The sequence below is a fragment of the Mastacembelus armatus genome, chromosome 1 (genome assembly GCF_900324485.2).
Source record: "Mastacembelus armatus chromosome 1, fMasArm1.2, whole genome shotgun sequence".
In the NCBI taxonomy this organism is placed as follows: domain Eukaryota; kingdom Metazoa; phylum Chordata; class Actinopteri; order Synbranchiformes; family Mastacembelidae; genus Mastacembelus; species Mastacembelus armatus.
Genome location: NC_046633.1, coordinates 16,106,543 through 16,132,715, shown reverse-complemented (window position 1 = coordinate 16,132,715; position 26,173 = coordinate 16,106,543). Strand labels below are relative to the sequence as shown.

The window sequence follows — 26,173 nt, the reverse complement described above, 5'->3', positions numbered from 1 at the left end:
AGTGTGAGTGAGAGAGCGAAAATAAAAATGGAGACAGCTTTTATTATCAGATCAGTCTCAACAGCCCATGTAATTATATCCGCTCTTCTACTTAATTTTAAATAACTTTTCATTGGTCACTAGATTATAGCATTAAAAATAACCACCATCTTGCATTCAGACCACCAAGAGATTTTGGGATAGAGGAGAAAATACTCTCTCTTCCTCCTCCTCTCCTTCTTCGCCCCCTCTCTCCTCCACCTCCCCCTCTTTGCCCACCCTCGGCCTCCAGCTCTCCTCCAATCCCGCTCTTCGTCAACCTTTCTGGGTTTCACTTAGAGGACATGGTGTAACAGCCATGTGGGTGCCACTGCATGTCACGGATGCGCCGAATGGACTGCATCTGGGGGCAGCGGGCTCCGAACTCATTGAAATGCCTGTAGTCGCCCTTCTCCAGCAGGTACTGGCTGCCACGGTAGCCAGGGAACTGATAACCCACCCAACTGAGGAGAGAAAGAAGAAGAGGAGAAGAAAAGGAAGGGAATTTACATTTTTAAAGTGATGGCAGATTACAAGATTACAGAAGAAATCACAGTCAAATGAAAAAAAAAAGCGCATGACTGAACATGAGAGAATTGATCAGGGAAAACTGATCCTAGAAAAGAAAATACAATGTTGACAGAAAAGACAGGTGCTGAAAAGACAGATGCAAAATAATCAGGGAGGATTAACATCTAACAAATAAAGACATCAATCTGTTTGTTATTCTGTCAGCACTAAACCACAAGTACGTCTGCCTCCCAGCTATTTGTTCCAGGCAGCATGGAGCACTACAAGCAATCACAGCAGTTAAGAAACAGGGTCTGCTGCCCGGCTCATCTCTGAGAGCACAGACAGAGCCACTGAGCTGCTGACGTTCATGACACCCTCGGCTAGCTGCTGATGAAAACGGTTCTATTCCTGAACTCGTTCCCAGACAAACACTTAGAGCGCTCATATAGTTGGCGATTATGCTGCTGTTTCTGCCAGTTTGGGAATGACGTCATGAGATTGGATAGTTTCTGACACATGCAGGAGTAAACATGGAGCTAGACACAACTGCTGCAAAGGCAGGGTGTTTGTGGCTGGAGCTGTTGAAAAATGTATTCTTTGTGCTTGTAAAAAATGCTTCTGACATAAAGTATTAACAATACTCACGTCCCACAGTTGACCATTATGCTGCCCACCCTGTCAGTGAATCCATAGGCAAACAGACTGGGAACGTCGTCATCCATGATCTCCATCTTACGACCCTTGAACTCTCCGACCTCATACAGGCAGATCTTATGCTTCTCTGGATCCTGGACAGTGGCAGAGATAGAAAAAAAATGGGAAAGCTGTTTGAACAAGCAAAAAACAGAAGGTGAGGAAGTGGAGCAAACTATGGGCACGGATATAAGCTGCCAAAGTCAGAAAATGATTTCGTTTCAGACAGGTTTACCATGCGGACAGGCCTAAAAGACAGCAGGTAGTCAGTCTTCTGGCAGTTGCTCCAGGAGTCCCAGCGGGGGTACTCGCCTTTCTCCAGGATAAACATCTCACCACAAAAGTTCATCTGCTCAAAGCCCACAAAGCTGAGGAAGGGAGGAGGGTAATGAGCTCAGACTATGATGGACAGTCATTGTATTGCTTCTGAGGACTTGACTCCCAGAATTTTACACATATCAGTTTACTCAGAACAAAAAACAAAGAAACACCCTGTTGATGTCATCATATTTAGGACCCAGTGTTTTCTGAAACCAGAGATTAAGTGGAGATATCTAGACTTCTACTGCTTTGACCATTCTTGTTAAATCTGTCTCTTGTGACTTCTCCTTCTTTACTGGAGTGCAATATCAAATCACTGGGTGTCGTCTTTATTGGACTTTATTGTAGTAACTAGTAATACAATTGCTTTGAATTAATCTGTCACTGTACCTCTCCTGTCGTTGAAATTATTTGCTCTTATCTCCTTACTCATCTGGATCTGGAAAGTATCGATACTAAGAGGTTTTATTCTGAAAATTGATAATAAAGTCAATAAGACTGATATCAAAAACATCCTGTACTTTAGGCATTAGGAAATGCCTTGTATGTGGTAATATTTGGTGGTGATTAAAATATATTGAGTATCCTGTCATCTCATGAAACACATTACTCATATTTAAGTAAATAAGCTGCTTTCAATAGTAAAAAGTATCAGTATAGATATAGATATTGATGATTCTGGACAGGTATTATTTATCACACAAAACCAAATGTTGGGGTATCACCCACCCCTAAGTCGTTGCTATTTTTTGCTTTGTTATGTCAGCAGTTCATTCCAGTGCAGAACTCTCTGCACATCACTCGGCATAAAAGCACCAGATAAATGCCTAAAACCTGAAGTGTGAAATGTCACATAATGATGAGGTACAACTGTGAAATTGCCTGCTCTGTACTTAGGGGAGTGTGGGTGCTGGGTACATTTTATTTGCATGTGTGGGTGGGTGTGTATATGTGGTCGTACATGCACTGACTACTTACGGCCCACAGTCCACACGTAGGGAGCGCACCCTATCCATTCCCATGTCACACACATTCATGCACTCGCCATTGATCTCAATACAGCGGCCCTGGAAGTTCTCCTGGTCATACACACACATCTGGACAAATATGCAGAGAGAACAATGATGGAAGTGGGAAAGGAAGTGACAGAGATGATTTCAACGTCAAGAGCAACACCCAAGGAGAGTGAAATGAAGTGACATCTCTACAATGACTTAATGCACAGTAGTCACATGACGTGTTTTTCTGGCTGTTGTGGTTGCCAGCTACCCCGTCCCAGACCCATAAGAACCATCAGGTCATAATAAAAGACAGCCAGCCTACAAGGTAAACTGTTAGTGTGACGACAGCTGCTTCACACTGTGTGAAAGCTCTATGGTGTATTTGTAGATGTCCGATCATCTGTTCTACTGTATGTGTGATATACTGTGTGTGTTTGCGTGTGTGTACTGTACCTTGTAGGACATCATGCCCATCTCCGAGATCTTATTCTGAGCTACCTTCCCATCAGTCTGGGAAGTAGACTTGGATTTCTCTCCTCCAGCAGACATGATGACTGAGAAGAAGAGAGATTGATGCTTTCAGTCACAGCGATCACACTAAGGGACTGTACAAAACTTTCTTTCCCTATTATTTGTTGGTATTTTTTCTTTTTTGGCCCCTTCCCTTGATTAAAACACCTTCCCCAAATAATATCAGCGTAACATAACTACAGTGTACCTTAAAGTAATATACTTAACTTTAGCTTAGCTTTAAGTTAAGATAAAGAATAAAGTGAAGGTAGGAGGTGCTATAGAATAGTGACATATAACGTCCTCTCTGGAGAGATATTGTTTTATTAAGTAAGCTTTGTTGCCCTCAAAGTCAAGCTTCTGTAAATTACATATTGATGAATAATTTCTATTTGTAAACACTTATGATCAATTTGTCATTCACTGAAGACACTCAACCAATAATAATTTTTGTACAATCTCTAGCAAAACTGAATTCAATTTGAACTTTAACACACAAAATATCACATTTGCACTTGGCTCTCACTTATTTTTATAGTAAAAAAAAGAATTTTTTTCTCAAGAACTTAAAAATTGTTTTTAACTCTTAATTTTCAAACTCTCTAATGTTTATTCTGAATAATTCACAGTGTATTTATTGACACCTACCTGATTTGAACAAAAGAAATTCACATTTCATCAGCAAAGTGTGACTTTCTTCAACCTGGCCATTAATCAACTGTTCTCATTTTAAGATATTACATTATGTTATCATTGCTCTCTGTCTACCTCATCTCCTGCCTTTTCTTTTCTGAATGATGTTTGTCCACTGTCTTACCTTTGGTAGTGTGTGCGTAAAGGAGTAGACTCAGGGCAGAGACTGGTGGTCTGTGTGAGAGTGTGCTGGGCCCCTCAACGCTTTTATATGCTGGCTCCCAGAGAAAAGGGATTACAGGCACAGAAACAAACTCGCTGAGCTCACAGCACCCACAGAATAGAAATACCCCCATCATCAAAGAGAAAGATGGCGGGGCAGAAAGAGTTACAGACTGATGCTGGCATATATAAGCATACATACACACAGATATATATTATATGTGTATATATATATATATATAAATATATACAACCCATTAGCAGGTTTGTAATAGCAGTAGCCAGGCTGACCAGGTAAAAACCTGTCACAAAGTTATTCACTCATATTCCCTTCAGTGGTGTCAAGAGGTGCTGGGACAAACCATAACAGGAAAAGCAATAAACTGTGAGAAGCAATAACCTCACTGTTGCACCTCTGGGTGAGGAATGATTTTCAGAGTGTGCATGGACAATAATCTGAATCTTTGTCTTCATCACAGTGGGAGGAAGCTATTAAATTAAAGCCCACTGCCTTTTTTGTATGTGTAGGTGGGTAAAATACTTTGGTGGGTGTTAGCTGCTAGAAGAAAGTCCATGAGATGCTTCTTCCAAAGTGTACACAGGAGAAGAGAACAAACAAACTGGGCAGCTGTAGCTCCAGACATGGCTGCAGAGGCCAGGTTGTGTTTTACAACATTAAGGCTTAGCATATGTTGATGATAAGAAAGCCAGATGAGCTCCTGACGTCTTGATGTAAAACTATTCATCTCTTGGATTTAGTCATCATCTTCATTAACCTGGTTATCTGAATTTCCTGAAATCAACATGCTCAAGTGAGTATCAATGAAAGGTCAATAGTGGGAGTGAAGGCGTGCATCACACACTCCCATCATTCACTGCTGAACGTAACATGAACACACTAACAGCGGGTGGAGTGGACGACAGCAAGAGTAATCAAGTGAGCACTCTGGGGCACTCACAACTGGATTCAGTGACTCTGTACAGTTAAGGCCTCCATCCAAAGAGACACTACAAAGCACTTCTCACAGAAGAGAAAAAGCTAGGAGTGAGGATACACCAGTGCATTCTGTGCAGAAGTCCTTTATTATTATACACGAGGGAAGTGAGAGGTGGAGTATGACATATACATGTATGACGATGTGGTTACCAGGCCTTAGAAATAGACTTACCACTAAAGCAATACAGCAATTATATTTGTGTTTGTTAGATGACATCGCAGAATAAAATATATGCAAGTAAAGTGTAAAACCTATGTATTATTTGAACAATAAGAAAAATCTCACATGGAAAAAATCATTAAAAAAAAAAACAGCAGTAATTCCTATTTTTTTACTGAGTACCTGGTAAACAGTTTTATAAATGAACAGTGTTTTTAGGATGGACTTCCAACCATCCATTATCAACATCTTTTATTCTGTCAAGTGTCTTTGGAGGACAGAAGTTGTTCTCAGCTGACACTGGGTGAGAGGTCGGATACACACTGGACAGATCACCAGTCTATCACAGGACTAACACACGGAGCCAAACAAACACATTTACACCAAAAGGCAATTTCGAGTCACCAGTCAATCTAACTTAGGATGAACACATAAGGTGCAGTGATATAAAAGTCAGTGACATGTTCCATGTGCTATAATAAAACACACTATTCAAAGACAGACACCAGCATAAGTGTGTGAAATTACAAAATACAACTTCAAACTCAGTAATGGTTGTATTATTCTTCCCATAGTGGAGAATGAGTAACTGTTTGTTGTGCCTGCATATCTTTCTAGTTGCATTTACAGGCCTATTTGATAGCTTGTTTTTGCACCTGTAATGCCCTGGTGAAGATATAAATAGAATATAGAAACTGGACAGGCTTTAGGACACCACACTACCTGAGCAAAGCCAAGTTTACAAAGTAAAACTAAAAAGCAATAAGTTGAAAGTGACTGGACAAAGATGGTGGGTGAGTGGTCAGCACAGTTGCCTCACAGCAAGAAGGTTCCTGGTTTAAAACCCGGCAGGGACCTTTCTGTGTGGAGTTTGCATGTTCTCCATGTGCTTGTGTGGGTTTTCTCCAGGTTCTCTGGTTTCCTCCCACAGTCCAAAAACATGTATGTCAGGTTGATTGGTGACTCTAAATTGCCCATAGGAGTGAGTGTGAGTGTGTGAGGCTGTGTGTGGACCTGTGATGGACTGGTGACCTGTCCAGGGTGTACCCCTGCCTTTCACCCAAAGAGAGCTGGGATAGGCTCCAGCAGATCCCTGTGACCCTAAAAAGGACTAAGCGGGTATAGATAATGGATGGATGATGTTGTGTCTAAGGCAGTGAATGATCTGCCTCGTGTCCAATGTCAGCTGAGATTGACTCCAGCTGACACTAAATAAAATGCTGCTAGAGCATTTACAACATACTTTGATGTGGTCTCTGCATTGTGTGTGTATGTGTGTGGATACCTACTCATATGCTCTCCAGATGAAATGTTAACGACCAATAGGCAATAGGGGTTGTTGCTATGGCAACAGTGACCCATGGACTGAGAGGGGTGAATGTTATGTGGATGTAACACAGGCTAAGTGTTTTTCTAAAGAATTCTTTTTTTTTTGTACAGAAAATGTTCTCATAAGAAAACATCATTAGCATACTGTTACCATTAATCAAGAATTATAAATCTCTCAATTGCTTTTTGGAGCCATTAGTGAAATAGTCTTTACAGTTTGCTCTCCAAATCCTCCTCATTCTCTGCCTATAGCCCTGGCCATTGTTGCTGTATACGATGGCATTGCTGACCTACAGGGATGGACCAACAACAGCCCCACATTCACCACTCTCATCTGTGGCTGCGTTCCTATATGATCTGCTGAGTCAGCAGGGTTACAACAAGAGACAGACAGAGAGAGAGGGAAAGACACAGAGAGGGAAAGAGACAGAGAGAGAGAGAGAGAGGAAAAGAGAGAGAGAGAACGAGATGGGAGAGAGACAGAGTGAGAGGAAAAGAGAGAGAGAGAGAGATAAGAAAGAGACGGAGAAAGATGGGAAAGAGAGAGATGGGAAAGAGACAGAAAGAGATGGGAGAGGGACAGAGTGAGAGAGGAAAAGAGAGAGAGATGAGAAAGAGAGGGAGATGGGAAAGAGACAGAGAGATGAGAAAGAGACAGAGAGATGAGAGAGAGAGGTGGGAAAGAGACAGAGAGGAAAAGAGACAGAGATGGGAAAGACAGATGAAATATAGTGTTAATAAATGTTTTGTCATTAGTGTGTAATCATCAAAAACACCAGCCATTGCATTTTCTTAATCTTAGAATTAACCGTTAAAATCTACATAGGGAGCAGTCTCCTTTCACAGAGGCAGCCATGTTTCTACAGTATTGGAGTGTGAGAGGCGGTCAGAAGGTTGCATTCTGCACTCTCACCACTAGATGCTGCTAAATCTTTTTATACATTGTGCCTTTAAGGCCAAGCAGCAGAGAATATAAGTAAAAGAAGCAAAAAAATCAACTTCCCATCATGTTCAGAGTGAAAAAATGAAAAGGGAACACAACTAAAATAAGACTGAACTTTCCTGTAGGATGAACTGAATGATGTCAGGTTCATATATTATACATTTAGACTTAAAGTCCATATTACTGTACAGAAAAAATAAAGTTTGTTGGTGTGCCATGGACAAAAGGCTTGCTGTGGTATAGTTTACTGCTTTTACCTCTTTTCGACATTCAGTACACACCTTCATGGCCTCCATGTCTTTCCTTTTGTGCAAGTGACAGGTGCAGCATTTCTAGTGCAGGTTCACCTCTGAGTGCAGCAACATCAATGACTGGGGCCTGGACAACATCCGCTCCATCTGAGTGGAGCATGAGTCATGCAGCCTGCACGCCTGCACATCTCTGTGGACAGCTGACTGACTGTATGTGTGTGTGAGTGTTTACGTAACTGTGTATCTTTGAGAAAGTAGAGAGAGAATAACGTCCAGTCTCCCACTATAAAGCATGTTACTTCTGAGGTCACCGGATCCCACGTGCAGGGCACACCTTTTTTCAGATAAAATGTTAAGAAAGTTGATTCACAACCACTTTAGGAACTAATAGAGGTCTACTTTCCAGTTTGCAACCCATTTAAACTGTCGCATTGTCTATGTGGACTCATTCCAGCTGTACAACCTTCACCTGCAGTCAACAGTTATCAGTGGTTAGCAGTGGAAAATTCTGAACCTCTGTCTACCACTACTATTTACTCTCTTTTAGGGTATTTTATATTTCCAGTCTACTAGATTTAGAAAGCAAATATTGTACTTCTTATTTAACCACATTTATTTAAAGGTGCACTGGGACAAATGTGAAAGATTTAGCAGCATCTAGTGGTGAGATTGCAGCATGTCACCTTTTGAGTAACCCTCAACCCCCCGACCCCACAGGCATAGGGGAGGGTACAGTGGTCATCACTTGTGTTCACTTGTTTGTTGTGCTTCCATTTTGTACAGTATTGGAAGTTACAAGTGGCAGTGGCAGAGTTACATTACAATCCACACTAGCTGGTTCATATGTCAGGTAAGTTCTAAACAATTTGAACTTTGTAGGGTGTTTTTGTTTTTTGTAAAGTGCCTTGAGATGATTGTATTGTGTTTTGGCGCTATACAAATAAAATTGAATTGAATTGAACTTTAATCAAAAAAGGAGTCAAAGAAAAGGTAAAAGTGGGATTATCAATCAGTGACATGTCATTAAACAAAAACTACAATGATGTCTGAATCCAATTCCCTCCCTCAAGAGCTGAATCACGTAATGAATTTGGACCATACATCCTGAAATCACAGAATGTACAACTTTTATGATTCATGTATGGTCAATCAGCAGGAGGCTCCTCACAGGATTAGAAAACCTTTTGGGTTCTTCAATAATGTTTGAGCTGAGGACAGTTTTTAACACTTAAGGAATGTTTATGCACGGCATTTATTCTTATGTAACTTTGGTACAAGCACAAACTTGTGTCACCTTCAGTATTTTGACGCACTTTATACATAACAGCCCCAGGATTAGTCATGTTGTGTAAAGCTTGCCAGAGCCGGAGCGGTGATTCTCCAAACACCTGCTGACTTCAGCAGCTGAGTGTAGATTTAGCTCCAACTTGTCATTGTTGAGAGTGAACCAGTATCCAAACATCCAAACAAACAACCTGTGTGGAAGTCACTTCTGTATACCCCACTTACAAGCATTCATTTTCTATGAGACCTGGCCAGAACATCCATCCATCCATCATCTATACCTGCTTATTCATCTTTAAGGTCCCAGGGATCTGCTGGAGCCTATCCCAGCTCTCTTTGGATGAAAGGCAGGGGTACACCCTGGACAGGTCACCAGTCCATCACAGGGCCACATAGAGACAAACAACCTCACACACTCACACTCACTCCTATGGGCAATTTAGAGTCACCAATCAACCTGACATACATGTTTTTGGACTGTGGGAGGAAACCAGAGTACCTGGAGAAAACTCCAAACAGAAAGTCCCCTGCTGGGTTTCAAACTGGGAACCTTCTTGCTGTGAGGCAACAGTGCTGACCACTCATCCACCGTGTTCTGGAAAGAACATAAACCTTTTAAACTTTTTCTTTGTACTTGTCAAGTTTGAGTTAAATGCAAGACTTTCCCTGGCTTGGTTGCTGACACTCTTTCCTTAGCCAACCAGAAAAAAATTGGAAAACCTAACATTTAGAAAAATAAATGGTTGTTTTATAGTTCTCACCAATTAATTTCTCCAGTTTGACAATTTTAGGCAATACATTTTGGACTCTTCTCAACCTCATCACATGTCTGTGGATATATCTTTAGGATGGTAGAGTTAAAAACATACAGTAGTGGAGGAAGAGTACTAACACTATTTATATAAACAAAAATCCTGATGCAAAAGTGTAAAATTACATTTCACAAGTGTCAAAAGTTCTGTATTCAAAAGAGAGGTGCATGCTGTGGTGCATGTTGTCATCATAAAAATATAGTTAAAGTATCAAAACAAGGATTCATTTTATAGAAAACTGGCCCTTGTTATCCATATACTTTACAGATTTACACTAATATATTAAGGCATTAATACAATTTAATGTTGGCTAGTTTTAACCACCTAAATGAAAATGAGTTAAGCCTAGCAATTCTCTATCTGAGGATCTGGTCCCTTCAAAGGTTTGCCAGGCAAGTCTGAGTGTTTGTGAGTAAAATAATGAGAAAAAAGACAACAAAAAACAGCCACACAGGGAAACTGTCTCCTTGGTGGCACTGTGACAAAGGTCCTGGACTAAAACTTAGTGTTGTATTTGAGAAGGTGATAAATAAATATAAATAAATATAAACAGAAAATGGAAATGCTCAAGTGAAGAATAGCACCTCAAAACTGGAACTTTCAACAACTGGGTATCTGCTTATTATCCTCCTCATCAGGTATCCAGTTCCCATCTGATATCCCCCTCTACTCCTCCTCTTATGTGTTCAAGCTGATGGCGTTTTCCCTCACCCATCTGGACAGAGGTGAGTACCCCATCTGAGACCACAACCACTGCTTCATTTCCTTTTGGCCAGTGTGCTGGGCTGCCAGCACCTGCAGGGGAAGAGAGGGCAGACACAGAGGGAGGTGGTAGTGAAAGAGCAGGAAAGAGCAAATGGAAATGATGGTGACGGCGTGACAGTAGGAGGGACTGATCAGAATGATCATCAGAGTGAGCCACACAGCGAGTGACTGAGACAGCTCAAAAATAGAAACTAGAAAATTCAGTGTTGAATGTCTGTTCACTCTGAGTGTCTGGTTGACAGGCCTAATGCTAAATTTAACAGTAACTCTCTGTTCACCCCGCAGTCTCACCACTGCTGCCATATGTTGATCTTTGACAGGGAGGACTTTGTGGGCAGCAGTACTGAGCCATGTGACAGCTACCCCTCCATGCACACCATGGGAAGATGGAAGCTGAAAAAAAAAGTCTAACAATTCAAAGAGGGCTTATGTGCCTATCCATTCATAATGTGGTCATTTAACTGGAACTACCAGTGTTAGAAAACTGTTTTTCAGTGTTATAAAACAAATGTCCAAACTGCACCACAGTCACACTTTGTCAAACACGTTCTCAAAGCCAGATTACACTTATACTCAAACCCGTGTTATCAGCTCTGTTCGCCACTTTGGTCAAATGCTGCAACAAATATTGAATGGATTGCCATGAAATGTGTTACAGAGATAAATTTTCACATAAAATGACATAAAATGACTTGCTAATACTAATAGTGAAATGCAAAAAAGAAATGGCCATTCCTTACCGCTACAGTGTCCATTAGCAAGAGAGTGTTTGTGAAAAAATGATATAAAAAAAAAAAACATCATATTCAGGTTTTTAGGAAATACAATCTGTGGTGGTGGCACCAGTAAAAGGAGAAAAATTAAATAGCATAGAGATACCCAGAAAATTGACACATGTAAATATCTCATAAACATTCAGCTCTTCTTACTTACTTTCCTCCTCCAGCTTCTATCATTGCACTGCTTTGTGTGCTATGGGTACCCAGGCTATAGAGGCCAACACCATGGACACAGACAGACACAGCACTGGAGAAATCAGAACATTTTTTGTTAGACCCCCAAGGTCCAGTTCCTCAGCTTCATTAATCGCTGATAGGGAACAGATCAGGACTGGCACCAGCAGCAGAGCGTGCACTCAGATTACACCTGGGCCTGAACATAAAGTTTGGTTCTGAGCTTACAGCCTCACAGCTCAGCACCACAACGATAACAAAAACCATCAGAGGTGTAGAAACTTCCTCTTTAGGCCACCTCATACTCCTCTTTTCTTGAACTCCTACATGAGTCCATGTACGCAGAGACAACACTTGTTGCACTTGTATATCTGGTGCTTATATACTTATATATATAGAACTCATTACAGTAGTTCTACTGAAAAACACAGTTGCAGTCTTCATTGATGTAGTCTCCATTTATATGTGAATGGTTATGTAAAGGTATTGTGCCATAATAAAGGTAAGGAAATATTACTTTGTGTTGCTATTGCTTGCATTACTCATATTTTCAAGTTTCCATGGCAATAATAAATTAGCAACCACCAATGAATTAATCTAAAGTTAGTGACTTTGCCGACAAGCTACCCACCTGTCAAGGGAAATACAAGCACAGACAACACAGACCTTAATTAAATGTACAGGTGTAATCGAGAGAGACACAAAATGTATTCCAGCTGCACAATTAGTAGCACTACATTACATTATTTAACAACTTCATAGGGATGATTGCAACATTATTTGGCTTCAGTTCACAAAAGCTTTTTGCATTAAAATAAACTATAAATGATCAATATAACAAAAGCCATACCATGAAATTAAGTGACAACTATGTGCAATAATGTAAAAACAAAAAAAATGTAAAACTAACCTTCTCTAAATGTCTACCCTAAATCCTCTCCCCCAATCATTAAACCAGCCAATAGCATGTCTCAGGACTTGTCAGCTTTACATGACTAACAAGCCATTTTACAGCACATGTTTTGAATTTTCACATGGTCACAACAGGGAAAGCACAGATGTGACTACTAACAATAAAAATGGCACTCTGTTCAAATTTCCTGGTAAGCCATGACATGGGTAAATCCCAATTCCCTTAGTGACATCCACGTTTTCCTCACTCGTGACCTTTCCTTGCATCTTAGCCCACACAGTACGCCAGGAAAAGATGTAAGGCAAAAACATGAGGAAAGAGGAACCAAGAAAAACATTTAAAGAGACATCCTGTGTGAATTTAGGAATTTAGGACATAAGGAATAAATATTCCATACAGACAATGCTGCCTTTATGTCATGAAATTATTGAGACTTTTTAATAGGTTTAAGTTGACATGTTTTACAATACTTCTCAGGACTTTGGAAGGCAACTTTGACACCTTGGTATGTTTGAAGGCATGATCTGACCATTTTTCAGTCATGCTAATGCTGTGAGCATAGATACTACATTGTCAATCAGTCCACCCCTTTGTTCAGAAATGTTGAAATGTTGGATGGATTTCAATAAAGTGATGTATTGACATTAAGATCCCCAGATAATCAGATAATCACAAAACAGTAATACTACTATTAGCCTCAGTGGTACTTCCTCTTTAGTGCCATTAGCAATATCAGCAGGCAGTTATCAGCAGTTCCATTGTTTCTGTACCTCAATGCTATCTGTCTTTTTGCATGGGTCTCATCGTCTTTGAGAAAAAAACTAAAGCACAGTAAATATATCGCTATTCAACACAGCATCAGCTACAAAAAATTTATTTTGGATTTCAAGAAAAGTTAAAACAATTACTTGAATATTACCTGAAAATTACCCCCTCCATGGAATAAAACTACAAGCAGAGCATGGGTTCTTTAGCTCACAGAACCACTCTGATGTTAAGCTCCCAGCACAGCTCTGTATCTTGTCTTGTTGTATTTTAATATAGCTGAGACAGTCCACAGCAGTACACTGCTGAAACACTGTGTGCTGAAATGCATACCTTACTGGCCTAGGCCATGTGATTGAGCCCTGTACCTGTCCTGAACTACACTAAACACCACATTCATGTTGAAACTCTGCAAACATTGCATTTAAATACTCCCAATAAGCTACAGTCATAAATCTGAACTTACTTTGTCTCACAAATTAGCATAAAGGATTGAAGGTACTGTGATGGACTGGTGACCTGGATGGATGGGTTGAAGGTAAACAAGGACAAAAGAAGTGTTGCCAAAGCCGTTTACACTGTTCAAATCCGGCAGGACCATGTTAGGTTATCTAAAAAACATTCAACAAAACACACTTCAGTCTGTACCTAAACTTGGAAAGTCAATTCCTCATTTTTCTTCCTGTTGCTTTGAGCTCTTTGTTTGTACAAAGTACAAAGTACATGTCTTTTTTGAAAGAAACCAGATTGTATATTATATATTATGTTCAATGGAGAAGAATAAAAACAGCTTAATTGTTTTCTGTAATACTGTACTGAAACAGATTATATTAGATGCTGTGCAGCAAAACAAAAATGTATTCTTGTGTTCTGAATTGCGGCCTTGTTTTAAACAGTGTGTGCTAAACAAGATTGTTATGCCTATTCATAAAGAGCAATATAGTTCTTTCAGTGTTTGCACCTTTTCATCTGGAGGGCTGCTGGCACCGTATTTGAACATGTAATTACAGCTTTTTAAATAAGGCTTGAGTATTTTGGTATATTATGAAAGACTTCACATAAAGTATAAATATCTGTAAAAATCTGAATGATTCATGAATACAGCAGCACCCAACACATCTTTAAATCCCCTTCTTCTTTTTCCCCTGTCCCCCTCCCTCATCCTCACTCTTCCATCTCCCCCTCCTTCATATAGGCATCCTGTCTGCTCTGGTGACCACTGGCCCATCTCCTTCTAGCTTTGGGTGAGTCAGCTCCCTGGCCCCCTGTGTCCTGGACCCCTTCCTCCATCTCATCTGCTCCCTTCTCCCCTGCCACATGGTCTTCACCCTCCTTCTCCTCCTCATCCTCTTCGTCATCATCCTGACTCTTCTCGGAGTCTGACTCATCTGAGTTGTCCTCTTCCAGGTAGCGGTAGCCTTTGACCTGCAGACACAAATTGATATCACCACTCACCACTCTGTTTACTAGAGTGCAGGAAATATCACTAATTTATAGAGACTATTCTTAATTTCTGTCACCAGAGGATTTTATGGAAGGAATTAAGTGCTTACAGGCTGGAGGCAAAAACACTGGTAACTCCACTCTGTATTAAAGAGCTCTCTTGTTCAATGCAGAGCACCAGCTTTACTCTCTTTTACCTCAGTTCCACCAATTATAATTATTCACATGTAAAATGTCAAAAAAAGTTTAAACAAATCACATCTACCTAAAACCTCATTCAGTAACATCAAATTCCTTGTCCTATCCCAGCAACACAATAAAACCCAAACACTGACTACACATTGGCCAAGTCTAGACTAAATCAAGCTGAAACTAAAAATATATCAGCAGAATAATGCAATAATGTCTATCTTGTGATCTCATAAAACATGCTTCTCCATTAAATACTTGTGTTTCTGATGTGCAGCTGTACAGTGTACAAGTAAATAAACTTTGATACCACAAAGGCTTTTATACTAACATGGGTACATGAGCAGAAGTTGTACACTATTCTTTGAAAAAATGTATCTGCTAAGGTGAAATTGGCCAAATTCAGTCATTCATCACAGCCTGTTACTAGTCACCTTGTGCCGTGGCCGAGGAATGCGAGGCAGTCTGGGTCGCACATCCTTGGCGAGCCGACGCTCCATCACCCAATAGCAGTAGCAGGCCAGTAATAAAGTGGCCAATAGGATGGACAGTTTGGCCTGAAGAAAGGAAAAATAAGAACATTCCTTTGAAATGTGGTTCAAGTGTTGGTTATTTTCTTGCAGTACTTGAAACACAGACACACACTAAGCACTCTTTAAACATATACAGTGACATACCCTCATAGGCAGGTTAGACCAGAGGTACACTATGAAGATGGCGATGGCCTGCCACCAGTGATAGATGGTGAAGACAAAGTCCAGGCGTTCTTTTTCCTCAGCATACAACATACCAAGCAGAGCTGACACACACACACACACACACACACACACACACACACACACACACACACACACACACACACACACACACACACACACACAAACACATACACAGAGGAATACACGATGACACATGTCATGTGAGAACAAAATTATTGCACAGTATGTACAGACACCACGATCTCTGCTGTTACTCACTGCTAACGCCTGTCTTGTTCAGTGCTGTGCCGAGTCCCCACAGCATGGAGATCACCAGCAGAGGGCCCAGATGATCTGGTGAGTTCTTATGTGGAGACCACGCCAGGAGAACCACCAACAACACAAAATGCACAGCAGCTCCACTCACCAGACACAACCAGCGCGGGAGGCGAAGCATACAGAGGGAGAGAGAGGAAAAGACAGAGCAGGAGAGGCCATAGACAACTATAAGGAGCCACAGACTTTTCAGGCCCAAAACACAGACGCCATAGGACTGTAGAGGAAAAGAAAGAAAGGAATTAGATGAAACATATTTTCTATCATATCTGTCTTTATTACTATAAACTGCCTACTCTTTAATACCAATAATTTTATTAGTTTAAATTTCAAACCACAAATGTAAATAATGTAAGGCAAGGCTGCTCTACTACAGTACTACAGCTCCGCTGACAGTACCAGGGAGAATCCAGAGATGGCAAACAGCATTTCAAAGCCACTGTAGATGAAGAAGGGGCAGAGCAGTCGCAGGCGGTAGTCTCTCAGGTGTTTGAAGGGCAGCTGGAAGATGTTTCCCCAGCCAATACTGCGAAGGTCGATCTCTTCTGTGGGGCGATAGGCAGCACCACACAGCACAAGAAACTGTGGGTAGCAGTAAACAGCAATCATTACTTTTTTGAATCAGTGCTATGTTTTGTCCATATTTTGCAGTAGTGTAAACAATTAGTCAACTTCTTCTACCTTACCATAGCACAATATAGCCAACAAGGTTAAGATCCCTGGGAGAACTATTAGGCTTTAAAGCACCACAAGCAAGTTAGAATATACACACAGGCTGATGTGGACTTAAAATCACAGTATTACTATAGTACACTTAATCCAACTTTCTAAACTGCTCTGAATTGCGAGAGTGTGTTTGATTGTCTGTGTGAGTTGCACTGTGAGAGACTCTAAGCATGCTGAGATAACTACAGGCTTTGTGCGTGCCTGAGCAGACTAACCTGTATACAATTACAATTAGTCAGCAATTTTACTGTAAAATAATGGATCAAATTATCCTAAACAATGTAAAAGGTGTCCAATATCAAAAATGTGTTCTGCCAATAAAATCAATCAAGCAGTTAGTTATTAATAAAAAACAAAACCTCTGTCAATGGAGAATGAATATAGGACTGACAAGTTTCAGAGGACCAGGAACACAACTCCAAAAGAATGCTAATGGTGTTTAAGTCTACTAAAAATAGCTTATTAATACTAATGAGATGTTTGTTGTTTGTTGTGCTGCTCCCAACTGACTAAAACTATTGATTAAGGCAGGTTTAACATCTGTTGCGTAGTATATTAGGTTATGTCGATATCGTCCATATAGTAGATATCTCTGTTTTCTAGATTGGTGTCATCACATTGGTGTTATTATGAAACATAATTTCTAGTACATGCCAGGCAGCACGGTGGTTAGCACTGTCACAGAACAGGGGGCTTTCTCACTCTGAAAGATGTCTCTTTTTAATTTTTTTCTATTTACTTACATGACTGAGCACACAGATGTTTCAGCGTAAACACCTTCTTTGGTGTGAAAAAAAAGGCGAGCGAGAATTCTGAGACATCTTTCAAAGTGTGAAAGCCCCCCTTTTTTTTTTTTTTACCTTTGATGTTTAATGCATAGTCCTGCGAAATGGCATTGCTATCTAGCTTTCATTTCTTCTTTTTCCAAGAACTCTCACAGCAGACACAGAACACAGGCAATTAAGATTAGCACTAAACAGACAATTAATGGCCAAAACACAGTGTACTATATGCAGTCAGATGTGTGTATGTGTGTGTGTGTGTGTGTGCGTGCGTGGCTGAAACAGATCTTACAACGACCATGGCGAGGAAGGCGAAACCCATAAGGGCACTCTCAACCTGGATGAGCAGCATGGAGCGAGGCAGTTTGGTCAGCACTGTGGTGTTGAAGCCAGGGATCACTCCACTGATTGTTGCACCTGGCAGAGGAAGAGGAAGGTTCAGATATTAGAAATGAAAACACCACAGGCAAAGGACATGGTTTAGCTGTATGTTTACTACAGGAGTCTACATCTCTATTTTAAAGAAAAAACAAAAAAAAAACATAAGTTTCAAAAAGTGGCTAAAGAAAAAAGCTGAATGTGGAATTAAAGCAGTTCAAACTCAACCCAGGATGTCTGTGTGATCACGGTTCTATGAGGTCAACTGTGGTCATGTGATGATCTCAAACCCATTACACTTCTATTTCCTCTTATTGTTTAGATTAAAAAGGAAGCACAGAAAAATCTAGTGTTGTACTATGTTCACCAGCCACCCACTACTTTTCTTTGTGTGATGTGTGGTCATAGAATACCTTGTATTCAGATGGTTTATTAGAGATTTTTTGCTGAAAACAACTGCCTGGTGTGGCCAGAAACAATTATTTTGATTTTTGCTGAATTTATTCTGGAAATTCCTAAATAAGGGTGGAAAGATGCCAAAGGTTCCGTAGAGCCGTGGGTAGCTGCAGATTTGGATGTTAATTCTCTATTGGGCAGACACTGACACTGATCATTATATTTGTATTATTTTGAATTGTAAATATTTTTTGATTATTGTTAAAATTTTAAACTTCTATACAGGTAGTATACAGTTACAAATACAAGCTGATTTCACATGCAACAAAATGAGCCTGTAGTTCATTGCACACAGGTTTGTTTTTACAGCCTAAGTTGTTATGGCAATGCCAGAAGCTTAAAGTGGTTCATGTTAAGGAGCTACGTTAACCACTATTCAGCAACAGTTACTGCAATGAATCGTTAAACACTGTTGTGTTGTCCTTCTTCATGTTTATTTATTTATAGGTGGATGGGAAGTCGGTGTGTCTTTACCGCAGGATTTGACATTGTGGAGAATGTGGTCATTTTCATGCAGGTGGTCATCAAGGACAAGACACATGGGAAACTCCGCAAAGACAAAACTCAGCTAATGAGGAAGAGGGACAAAACAAGGATTAGTAGATCTTTTCTGCAGCAGCAAGCATCTCTTCTGCTGGTAAACACTGTACACAACCTGAGATGAACAACAAACAGCTGACAGCTCACGTGGAAGATGATGTAGAAGATTGACTGGAAGACAATGATGTAGCTGTGGCATGCTCCCTTAGGAAGCTTTTTCTGCTCCTGAACATGCTCTTCCTTGTAGTTGACGTACTCATAGTACTGCTGGGCCATCCTGCATGTGTGTGGTGTGAGAAGAGTAATAGATAAGATAAGATTGGTCACATATAAACAGATGTGTGTCAGCTTGCTAGGCATGTGTTTGTATATGTTAATTCAGCTGTACACTCTCAAAATGCATGGTTTGAATTAATTTGAGAAAAAGGAGCCTAAGAATATGCCTTGTGTTTCTATTTTCAGTTTCAAAAGTGAAATAAAATACATTTAGGAATCACAAAAAATGTTAACCAAAAAGTTCTTAGCTTGACTGGCATGCGCCTAATCAACCTATTTGAGGTTTGTATTGATTGAAACAATACACTTTCCCATGAACACTCACTCACTTGAAGCAGCTAATGGTGCTTTTTTAAAAGCTCTGTTGTAGTATTCAGGGCTGAATTACCAACCACACAAAATGAGTAACTGCCCCTGGCCCCAAAAGCTCCTGAATTAGAGCATGTTAGCTGATTCACAGGCTGAAATGAAAAATCAGTTGGAGAAAATGTACCATGACATGAGAGAGGCCTTAAGAGGAGGATCAGTCATTAATGCTCATATCCAGCAAAAAAATAAGAATAATATTGAAACATTGGCAAATCTGCAAAAATTTGTTTGCAAAAGTGTTCCAACATCATTTCAAACTCCTGCATGTTTCTAGTTTTGTAAAACCTATGCTGCCCTCAATGCTCAGCATCAGAAGTGACCTGTTCCCTGAAACAATCCCTAAACGAATTCCACAACAAACTGGGCCTGACAAGTTACAGCAAGACTCACAATCTGACCAGCAGGACAATCAAATCTGCTCTCAACTGTTTCTACTGGCAAAACTACAGGAGAACTACAAAACGATCAATACAAAACGATTTTACTTGCTCAGACCAACTTAATGCACAAAGTCTCATTTTCTGTTACTCCTCAGCTTTCAACATCTAAACATAAAAATAAATTGTGCAGTGTAGGTACAATAAATAGAAAATAATGAGCTTAATTTGGAAACTACACAAATGTTTGATTTTGTATTTATATTAAAAAAGAACATAGACAGTGATCAGATTTTTTTTTTTAACTAAAAAAAAAATTCAAATCACCAAAAGGTCAGTGTGTATGGGTTAGAAACATGTATTGAATCCTGTGGTGAAATTTCATTTTATGTTATTTATTTATTGTTGTATTAAACATCTGGTTGTTGTGCTGACGTGTTACACTAAAAATCAACAAGGTTAATGGCAATGTTGTCATATTATGTTAAATGTGGTCACATGGTTTATTTTACACAGGGCATTGTAGCTGTTCAGAATAGGGTAATCAACAATCAGCTTAGTGAAGATTAAATTTAGACTAACAACCTGAGCCTATCCATTTAACTACGGACATTTCAGCTGCCTATGCTGATCGACCTCTAGTGGCACCTTCATGGTCCACCCAGCCCACCACATCCTGCTTCTTACCTAGTGATGTAATTTCCCAAGGAGGCCCAGAACGGCACAATGGTCAATCCAATACCTACAGCTGATGGAACCAAAGTGTAGTAACGCTCCCAGTAATTGGTTGAGACAAAGAGGGCATAGATCCCTGACCCCAGAAACATCATCCACTTAGTACCTAGAAACCTGTCAGAGAGAGACATAAAGAGTTCAGACAGGTAGAATGGGAGCGTTCAGATAAAAATGGTCTCATCATTTGTGTTTGTGTGTGTGCCTACCTGATGAGTACAGGGGTGTACAGCAGACCTATGATGGGAGTAACGTTGATGCCCATCAACATCTTATGGTCAATGTCCTCCAGTCCAAGGTTGCTGTACTTCACCTCGCGATAAGTCATATCATAATGGAGGATCAGCTGCATCTGCAAAAGGCCTACAGCACACATAGAAATTAAATGTAAAGAACATATCACAGTCAGACTTAACTGTCTCTGTCTATTTCATTATCTTTGCTTCAGTCGTTCTTACCCATGTATACGCTGTAAACAATCATGGCTCCAACACTGGCAGCAAGAACATTCTTGATGACTCCAAGCCTCTTCCTCCTATAGTATTTCCTCTCCTCCTCCTCCTCATTGTACTCCGACTGTGGGCCCAAAAACTCTTCCATCTGACCTCCGTGAAAGAAAAAAAGGGGAAAAGCTATGTAAATATTTGACAAGAGCAAAGGTGGTTAAGGTTTATCACAGTCATGGAAGAGCTGTATCACAGAAACCGTCACACATGAAAATCACCGAAACAGTTTTCCACTGGATGGCTGAGCTCACCTGGCCCTGCTCGTGGTCTTGCTCCACATTCAGCAGTTCATTCATGTTGCCATTAACTGCTACATGATCCTCATCTCTGACCAGCTCCTCAATAGTTGCCTCCATCTGGTGATCAAATGAAGCAGTACACTGGATTAACAGACAGTCAACCAAACTGCTGGATGCTGAGATTATGTTTAGATTCCTTAAAATGTTCCCACAGGCCTCAAAGACACAAAAATAATAATAATAATTTCTAATCAATAGATATTTCTAATCAATAGATATTTTAATCAATAGATGATGCAGATGGAGCTAATCACGACTCGCTCAATAGCTCAAAATAACTGATTTAAAACAAAAGCAATGAAGTAATTGAATTAATAGATAATAAACTAATCCTTATTCGTAGGCCTGAATATATTTCTATTAAAAAATCACAACTTATTTCTGAAGAACTACCAAATAAAAAAGTTCATACAGCCACCAAATGAGTGAAAGTGGACCATGTGACAGCTTAAGAGTGAAGAGCTCATCCTCTTTCCTTTTCAGCTGCAATTTCAAAGCATCTGTTTGTGTCTGTGGGTTGAAGACTTCAGACAGTAATCAACTCTTAGGGGTTTCTACAGAATATTATGCTTTTTGTTGACCTTTGACCCCCTGCAGGCTGTATTTTCCACACGGATCTTGTCATATTAACCTAAACCTACTCAAATTAAAGCCGAGACCTGTCAGTACTATCCATCAATTTATTTCACATTGACATTTGCTGAAGCATGGAGTCAGAAGAACCAAAAATGTGTTTATAATTTTACTAAAGACTATTGTAAAAGAGGATGTGGCTCTCTGTTCTCTAAAACATTAGCACTAAATCATCATACTTTTTTTTCTCACAGGAAACAATGTAGCTGTATAAAGTAGAGTGAACTTCAACTTTAATTTAAGCTTTTTCTCCCACACATACCACACACTCTGCCCCAGTGGACCCTTAGAAAAGCCCTTTCATTGGAACTGGACCTCTGCACAGTGGTGAAAGTAACTCAGTACATTCAGTCAAGTACTGCACTTAAGTAAATATTTGGGGCAATACTTCAGTATTTCCATTGTCTGCTACTTCATATTTTCACTCCACTACATTTATTTTACTTTTTAAGATCTGATGAATAAAAAATACATCATATACAGTACATTCACACCTGAATAACATTCACACCCCAGTATGGCAAGTCAAATTCTAAGCAGACTTTACTTTTACTTGCAGCAGAGTATTGCTACACTGCAGTATTTCCTAATAAGAATCTCAGTACTTCTTCCACTTTTATTACTTTGTCCTGTATTGTGCTGAGACTTATTATGAAAAATATCTGAAATTGCGTTTTAAAGGGCAGGATTGTTTGTACCAATGTCAGCCTGACACTTCACTTCAGGATTATTCTAAAACAGAGTAGATGATTACTCCAAACGCACCTAGTTAACAACACTACCGTCCTGTTAAACACCTTAAAAAATAAATCATTTACCGTGCTTGTCGTGCGGGGCTCCTCGCTCCTCAAACAAAAGTGTGTCCCCCTTAAAGAGACAAAACTCACGCACACACACAGCCCACCTCCGTCCCGGTATCACTGTGTGCCCCAGCAGCTGCTAGTTCCCCTTTCTGACAAACCAGGCGCAGGTATAAATAAAAGTTTCGTGAAGGAAACGAAAGTCAGTTTCATTCAGTTCCTCAGTCTGTCTTAAAGAGACAGTACCTCTTCTCTGCCTGTGCTGCGGCATTATGAGCACCTCTGCGAAAAGTCTTAATATACTTTTACATGACAACACTCGTGTTAATATTTAAGTAAGATCCAGTTTAATGTGAGTGCAGACAAAAAGCTGTGACACAGTTCGTGTAACCAACACACAGGTATGACAAATGAGCAAACTACAGTGCAACATGTCTATTTAATCACAATGACCCCTATATACGTTCGTTGCTATTTTCAGTGCTGAAAATTATTAAATGTAGTTGATTGTATGTATAAAAAAAAAAAAAAAAAAAAAAAGACATTTTAGCTCAGACTATACTACTATACATAATACAGTGCACACCCTGATCCATTTCATAGGTGTGTCCAAAACTGACAGCACATTGTCTGCACAACAGACCACATGCAGCTGTGAAAAATGTATCTCCATTCCTGCATCCGATGTACGATGCCACATTAAGAAGACGGCCCACGTTTAACTTCAAAAATTACAAATCACTCAACTTTATGGAGCAACCTGGGACCCAACACTGAATTCAAATAATCCTTAGTGTGTGTATTAACCTGCAATGAGTATCAGATGGTTGGTACCACGGAGCTTAAAGTTTCTGGACTTCTGAAAACAAGCACAAAGTATAACTTCACAATAATATTACATGGTCACAGGTCACAGTCAGTTTTCAGGGGTCTTGTCGAGGACCAGGCCAACCTGAAGGTGAATGAATGGGACAGATTCAGGGAGGCTGGTAGATCTCTGAGCAGTTTCAAGATTTGTTGCTGTTTCACCATGTGCTCCAGTTCTTCCTCCAACTTGTCCTTTGTATCATCCTCTACTGCAGTAGAGAAGGCAGTTTTTGTCAGCATTACATTTACAGTTTTTAGTTACCCACCCTTACATTAAAATACCAATCTCTCATTTGGAGACACTAGATACGATGACCCCGTCCAATTAGCTAGTAATTGCACGCTTTGATTCTTTCATCAGAGTCCGCTCCCAACAGCTGCTTTCCGCATCATTTCCTCGTCCTGGACGGACAGCTCTGTCAGCTTGCGCCCCAGCCTCTCATGAAGGTCCAGGTACTTGGCCACGCAGCGGTCCAGGCACACCGACTCGCCCTTGGTCAGCTCTGCCTCCTTGTAATGTGGCGGTACACACTTCCTGTGGCAGGCGTTGGTCATTCTAGGATTCAGATTGTATAAATTATGATTCCATGTGAAAACAACTTTTACCAGGCTATTTCATTACTTCTGGCATTTAAATATCATGTCCTGCCAATACACACATATGGTCAGATGTTCACAGCTCCATCTACTGGAACCGCCAGTTAAATTAGGACACTGACTTAAAACCCCAAACTCCATAGAGTTTTTATAAGATTATGGAATCACTGAAATTGATGACACCAGTGCAACTAAAACCTGTGTAAATTATTAATTTCCTGATTACTTTCTTTATTAACCACTAAGTCTAACAAAAAAAAAAAAAAAAAAAAGTTGTAAGCATCAGTTTGGAATTAGACTGAAAAAACCCCCTGATGTTTGCAACTCTAGATCGTATAATTTTTGCTTTCGTAGATATAAACTGGAAAACTAGTCAGGTTTGGTTTACTGTGTCAACCGGAGCACAAGAATTCCCACAGTTCTTCATGAGGGCTTCAAACACCATTAGGTGCTGCCAAAGTCACACAACTTGACTTTAGTTTGAAGGGCATTTTATTTATTATGTCTGTTAAATGAAGAGATAATGATAAATGAAGAGAAATGAAAAACAATCATAATAATGAAATAATTTTGCATCTGCCTGAAAATGTGATGACATATTTTTTGAAATACTAATTGAACCATAAACAGTTTCATTATTTGTGGAAATACCAAGTCAAAACTGATGTCATTAGAAGGAGAAGCACATGTGTCAGAAACAGCATGAACAATGGCACAGTTCCTAGTAGCCAAAGTGAGTGAGGCCGCATGAACCAACGTCCTGAAACTGAATTCAACCATCATTCACTCATATTCTGCACCTGTGCTTTTTTCTGCAGGTGTAAATAATTAAGTTAATGATAGCTGCAATACAATCATGTCAGGTTGAGGACTGGTCACTTAAACAACAATCAATGTTAATAAATGTCTGCCAATTTCTTGCCATGGCAGGTTTAAACATGTGCTGTGATACAGGCCAATGGACATGCCCTCAAACCAACACATGCTTTAACCATACTTATTTATAGTTATATTAAATTTGTTTTACCAGTTATTTGTTATATTCAATTTGTTTTAATCAGTTATTTGTTATATTAAATGTTTTTAATCAGTTATTTGTTATATTTTTTAAATCATAGCTGAATCTTCATCCCTGCCTCATCCTGAATGTGCAAAGACCTCAGTTTTAATCCCCCTATGTTCAACCTATGCTCTCGCTCTCTCTCTCCCTCTCCTCATACTCACCCCATGGTGCAGTGAAAACAGTTTCACTACCACAACTGTTCTGGCACATCTTTACAACAAAGTCTAGTCCTGCTCTCTTTTTCACCAATCCAGTTAAAAAAACGACCAAGCAGTAACAACCTGCCTGATAATAGATGGGTTTATCAGTGCTATATTAAGTCCAAACCTTGTGCTATATTTTATTTACGTGACTATGTATTTATCACATTGATGAATACATTATATTTAGAAAATGTAAGATGTTTTTAATTTCATGCTTGTCAGTTTTACTTCTGTATCTGTTTATAATACATTACTTGCAATGGGATCGGTATATTTATTATACCTGGACTATTTTATTGAGTTACACACAGGCTCTCCCTGCTTCTGGATAGTACACGACTGGACGTTCATGCCAACACACATTATACACTGCTTGTACTTTGCATCAGTTAGTTTTCTGCAGAAAAGTGCAGTGTTTACCGGCTGTAGGGAACAAAACCGTCACATGTCGCAGTCCATGTTGGAGACTCTCGTTCCTGCTTCACTAACTGTCTCTACCCAGGTCGCCTAGATAAACGAACATGTGTTTATAATAACGTTACGGACGTGGGACAGTTTCCTACTGGCAGAGAGTCAGCATGTAGGAGACAATTAGCTTAGCAGCTAGCTTGTCCTGGCTTTACCGGTTGTACATGTCAGCCATCATTTCCACCTCCAGCTCCGCTGCCAGCTGCTGGGCCTTCATGGGATCCATGTCTGTGCTTCAGTGCCGCTCACAACCACAAACACCTTGGAGACCGTCTGCAGTGGACAGAAAACCGACCCGGTGCTGCTTCTGTCACCTTCAAAGCGGCAAGAAAACACGTGTGTACCGTTTCCT

General features: G+C 40.0%; 3 protein-coding genes across 3 annotated transcripts; all 3 read right to left on the bottom strand.

The window, feature by feature from the left end:
* Positions 1 to 310: 310 nt before the first annotated feature.
* Positions 311 to 4,048, bottom strand: crybb1l2 (crystallin, beta B1, like 2). The gene is made up of 6 exons (XM_026303550.1): positions 3,874 to 4,048; positions 3,000 to 3,100; positions 2,524 to 2,642; positions 1,460 to 1,592; positions 1,177 to 1,319; positions 311 to 482 (listed from the first exon to the last, which is right to left on the bottom strand). The coding sequence occupies exons 1-6, from the start codon at positions 4,046 to 4,048 to the stop codon at positions 311 to 313; spliced, it is 843 nt and encodes a 280-aa protein (XP_026159335.1).
* Positions 4,049 to 12,076: 8,028 nt separating this feature from the next.
* Positions 12,077 to 22,822, bottom strand: unc93b1 (unc-93 homolog B1, TLR signaling regulator). Its single transcript, XM_026303822.2, has 13 exons — positions 22,642 to 22,822; positions 21,143 to 21,247; positions 20,844 to 20,985; positions 20,595 to 20,748; positions 20,341 to 20,502; positions 18,779 to 18,908; positions 18,566 to 18,659; positions 17,550 to 17,674; positions 16,149 to 16,331; positions 15,693 to 15,966; positions 15,393 to 15,514; positions 15,150 to 15,272; positions 12,077 to 14,508 (listed from the first exon to the last, which is right to left on the bottom strand). The coding sequence occupies exons 2-13, from the start codon at positions 21,245 to 21,247 to the stop codon at positions 14,248 to 14,250; spliced, it is 1,875 nt and encodes a 624-aa protein (XP_026159607.1). The 5' UTR covers positions 22,642 to 22,822; the 3' UTR covers positions 12,077 to 14,247.
* Positions 22,823 to 23,732: 910 nt separating this feature from the next.
* timm10 (translocase of inner mitochondrial membrane 10 homolog (yeast)) lies at positions 23,733 to 26,173 on the bottom strand. The gene is made up of 2 exons (XM_026302418.1): positions 25,977 to 26,173; positions 23,733 to 24,046 (listed from the first exon to the last, which is right to left on the bottom strand). The coding sequence occupies exons 1-2, from the start codon at positions 26,045 to 26,047 to the stop codon at positions 23,848 to 23,850; spliced, it is 270 nt and encodes an 89-aa protein (XP_026158203.1). The 5' UTR covers positions 26,048 to 26,173; the 3' UTR covers positions 23,733 to 23,847.

Excerpts from the sequence above, each read along its gene's own strand:
- crybb1l2 (XM_026303550.1), bottom strand. The coding sequence starts at position 4,048 with ATGATGGGGGTATTTCTATTCTGTGGGTGCTGTGAGCTCAGCGAGTTT. Across the intron at positions 1,320-1,459 it reads CTTTTAGGCCTGTCCGCATG|GATCCAGAGAAGCATAAGAT; the intron begins GTAAACCTGTCT and ends GCCACTGTCCAG. Across the intron at positions 483-1,176 it reads ATAATGGTCAACTGTGGGAC|TTGGGTGGGTTATCAGTTCC; the intron begins GTGAGTATTGTT and ends TTCTCTCCTCAG.
- unc93b1 (XM_026303822.2), bottom strand. The coding sequence starts at position 21,247 with ATGGAGGCAACTATTGAGGAGCTGGTCAGAGATGAGGATCATGTAGCA. Across the intron at positions 18,909-20,340 it reads TTGGGAAATTACATCACTAG|GATGGCCCAGCAGTACTATG; the intron begins GTAAGAAGCAGG and ends ACACACATGCAG. Across the intron at positions 18,660-18,778 it reads TCTTCTACATCATCTTCCAC|CTGAGTTTTGTCTTTGCGGA; the intron begins GTGAGCTGTCAG and ends CTTCCTCATTAG.
- timm10 (XM_026302418.1), bottom strand. The coding sequence starts at position 26,047 with ATGGATCCCATGAAGGCCCAGCAGCTGGCAGCGGAGCTGGAGGTGGAA. Across the intron at positions 24,047-25,976 it reads ATGGCTGACATGTACAACCG|AATGACCAACGCCTGCCACA; the intron begins GTAAAGCCAGGA and ends TCTGAATCCTAG.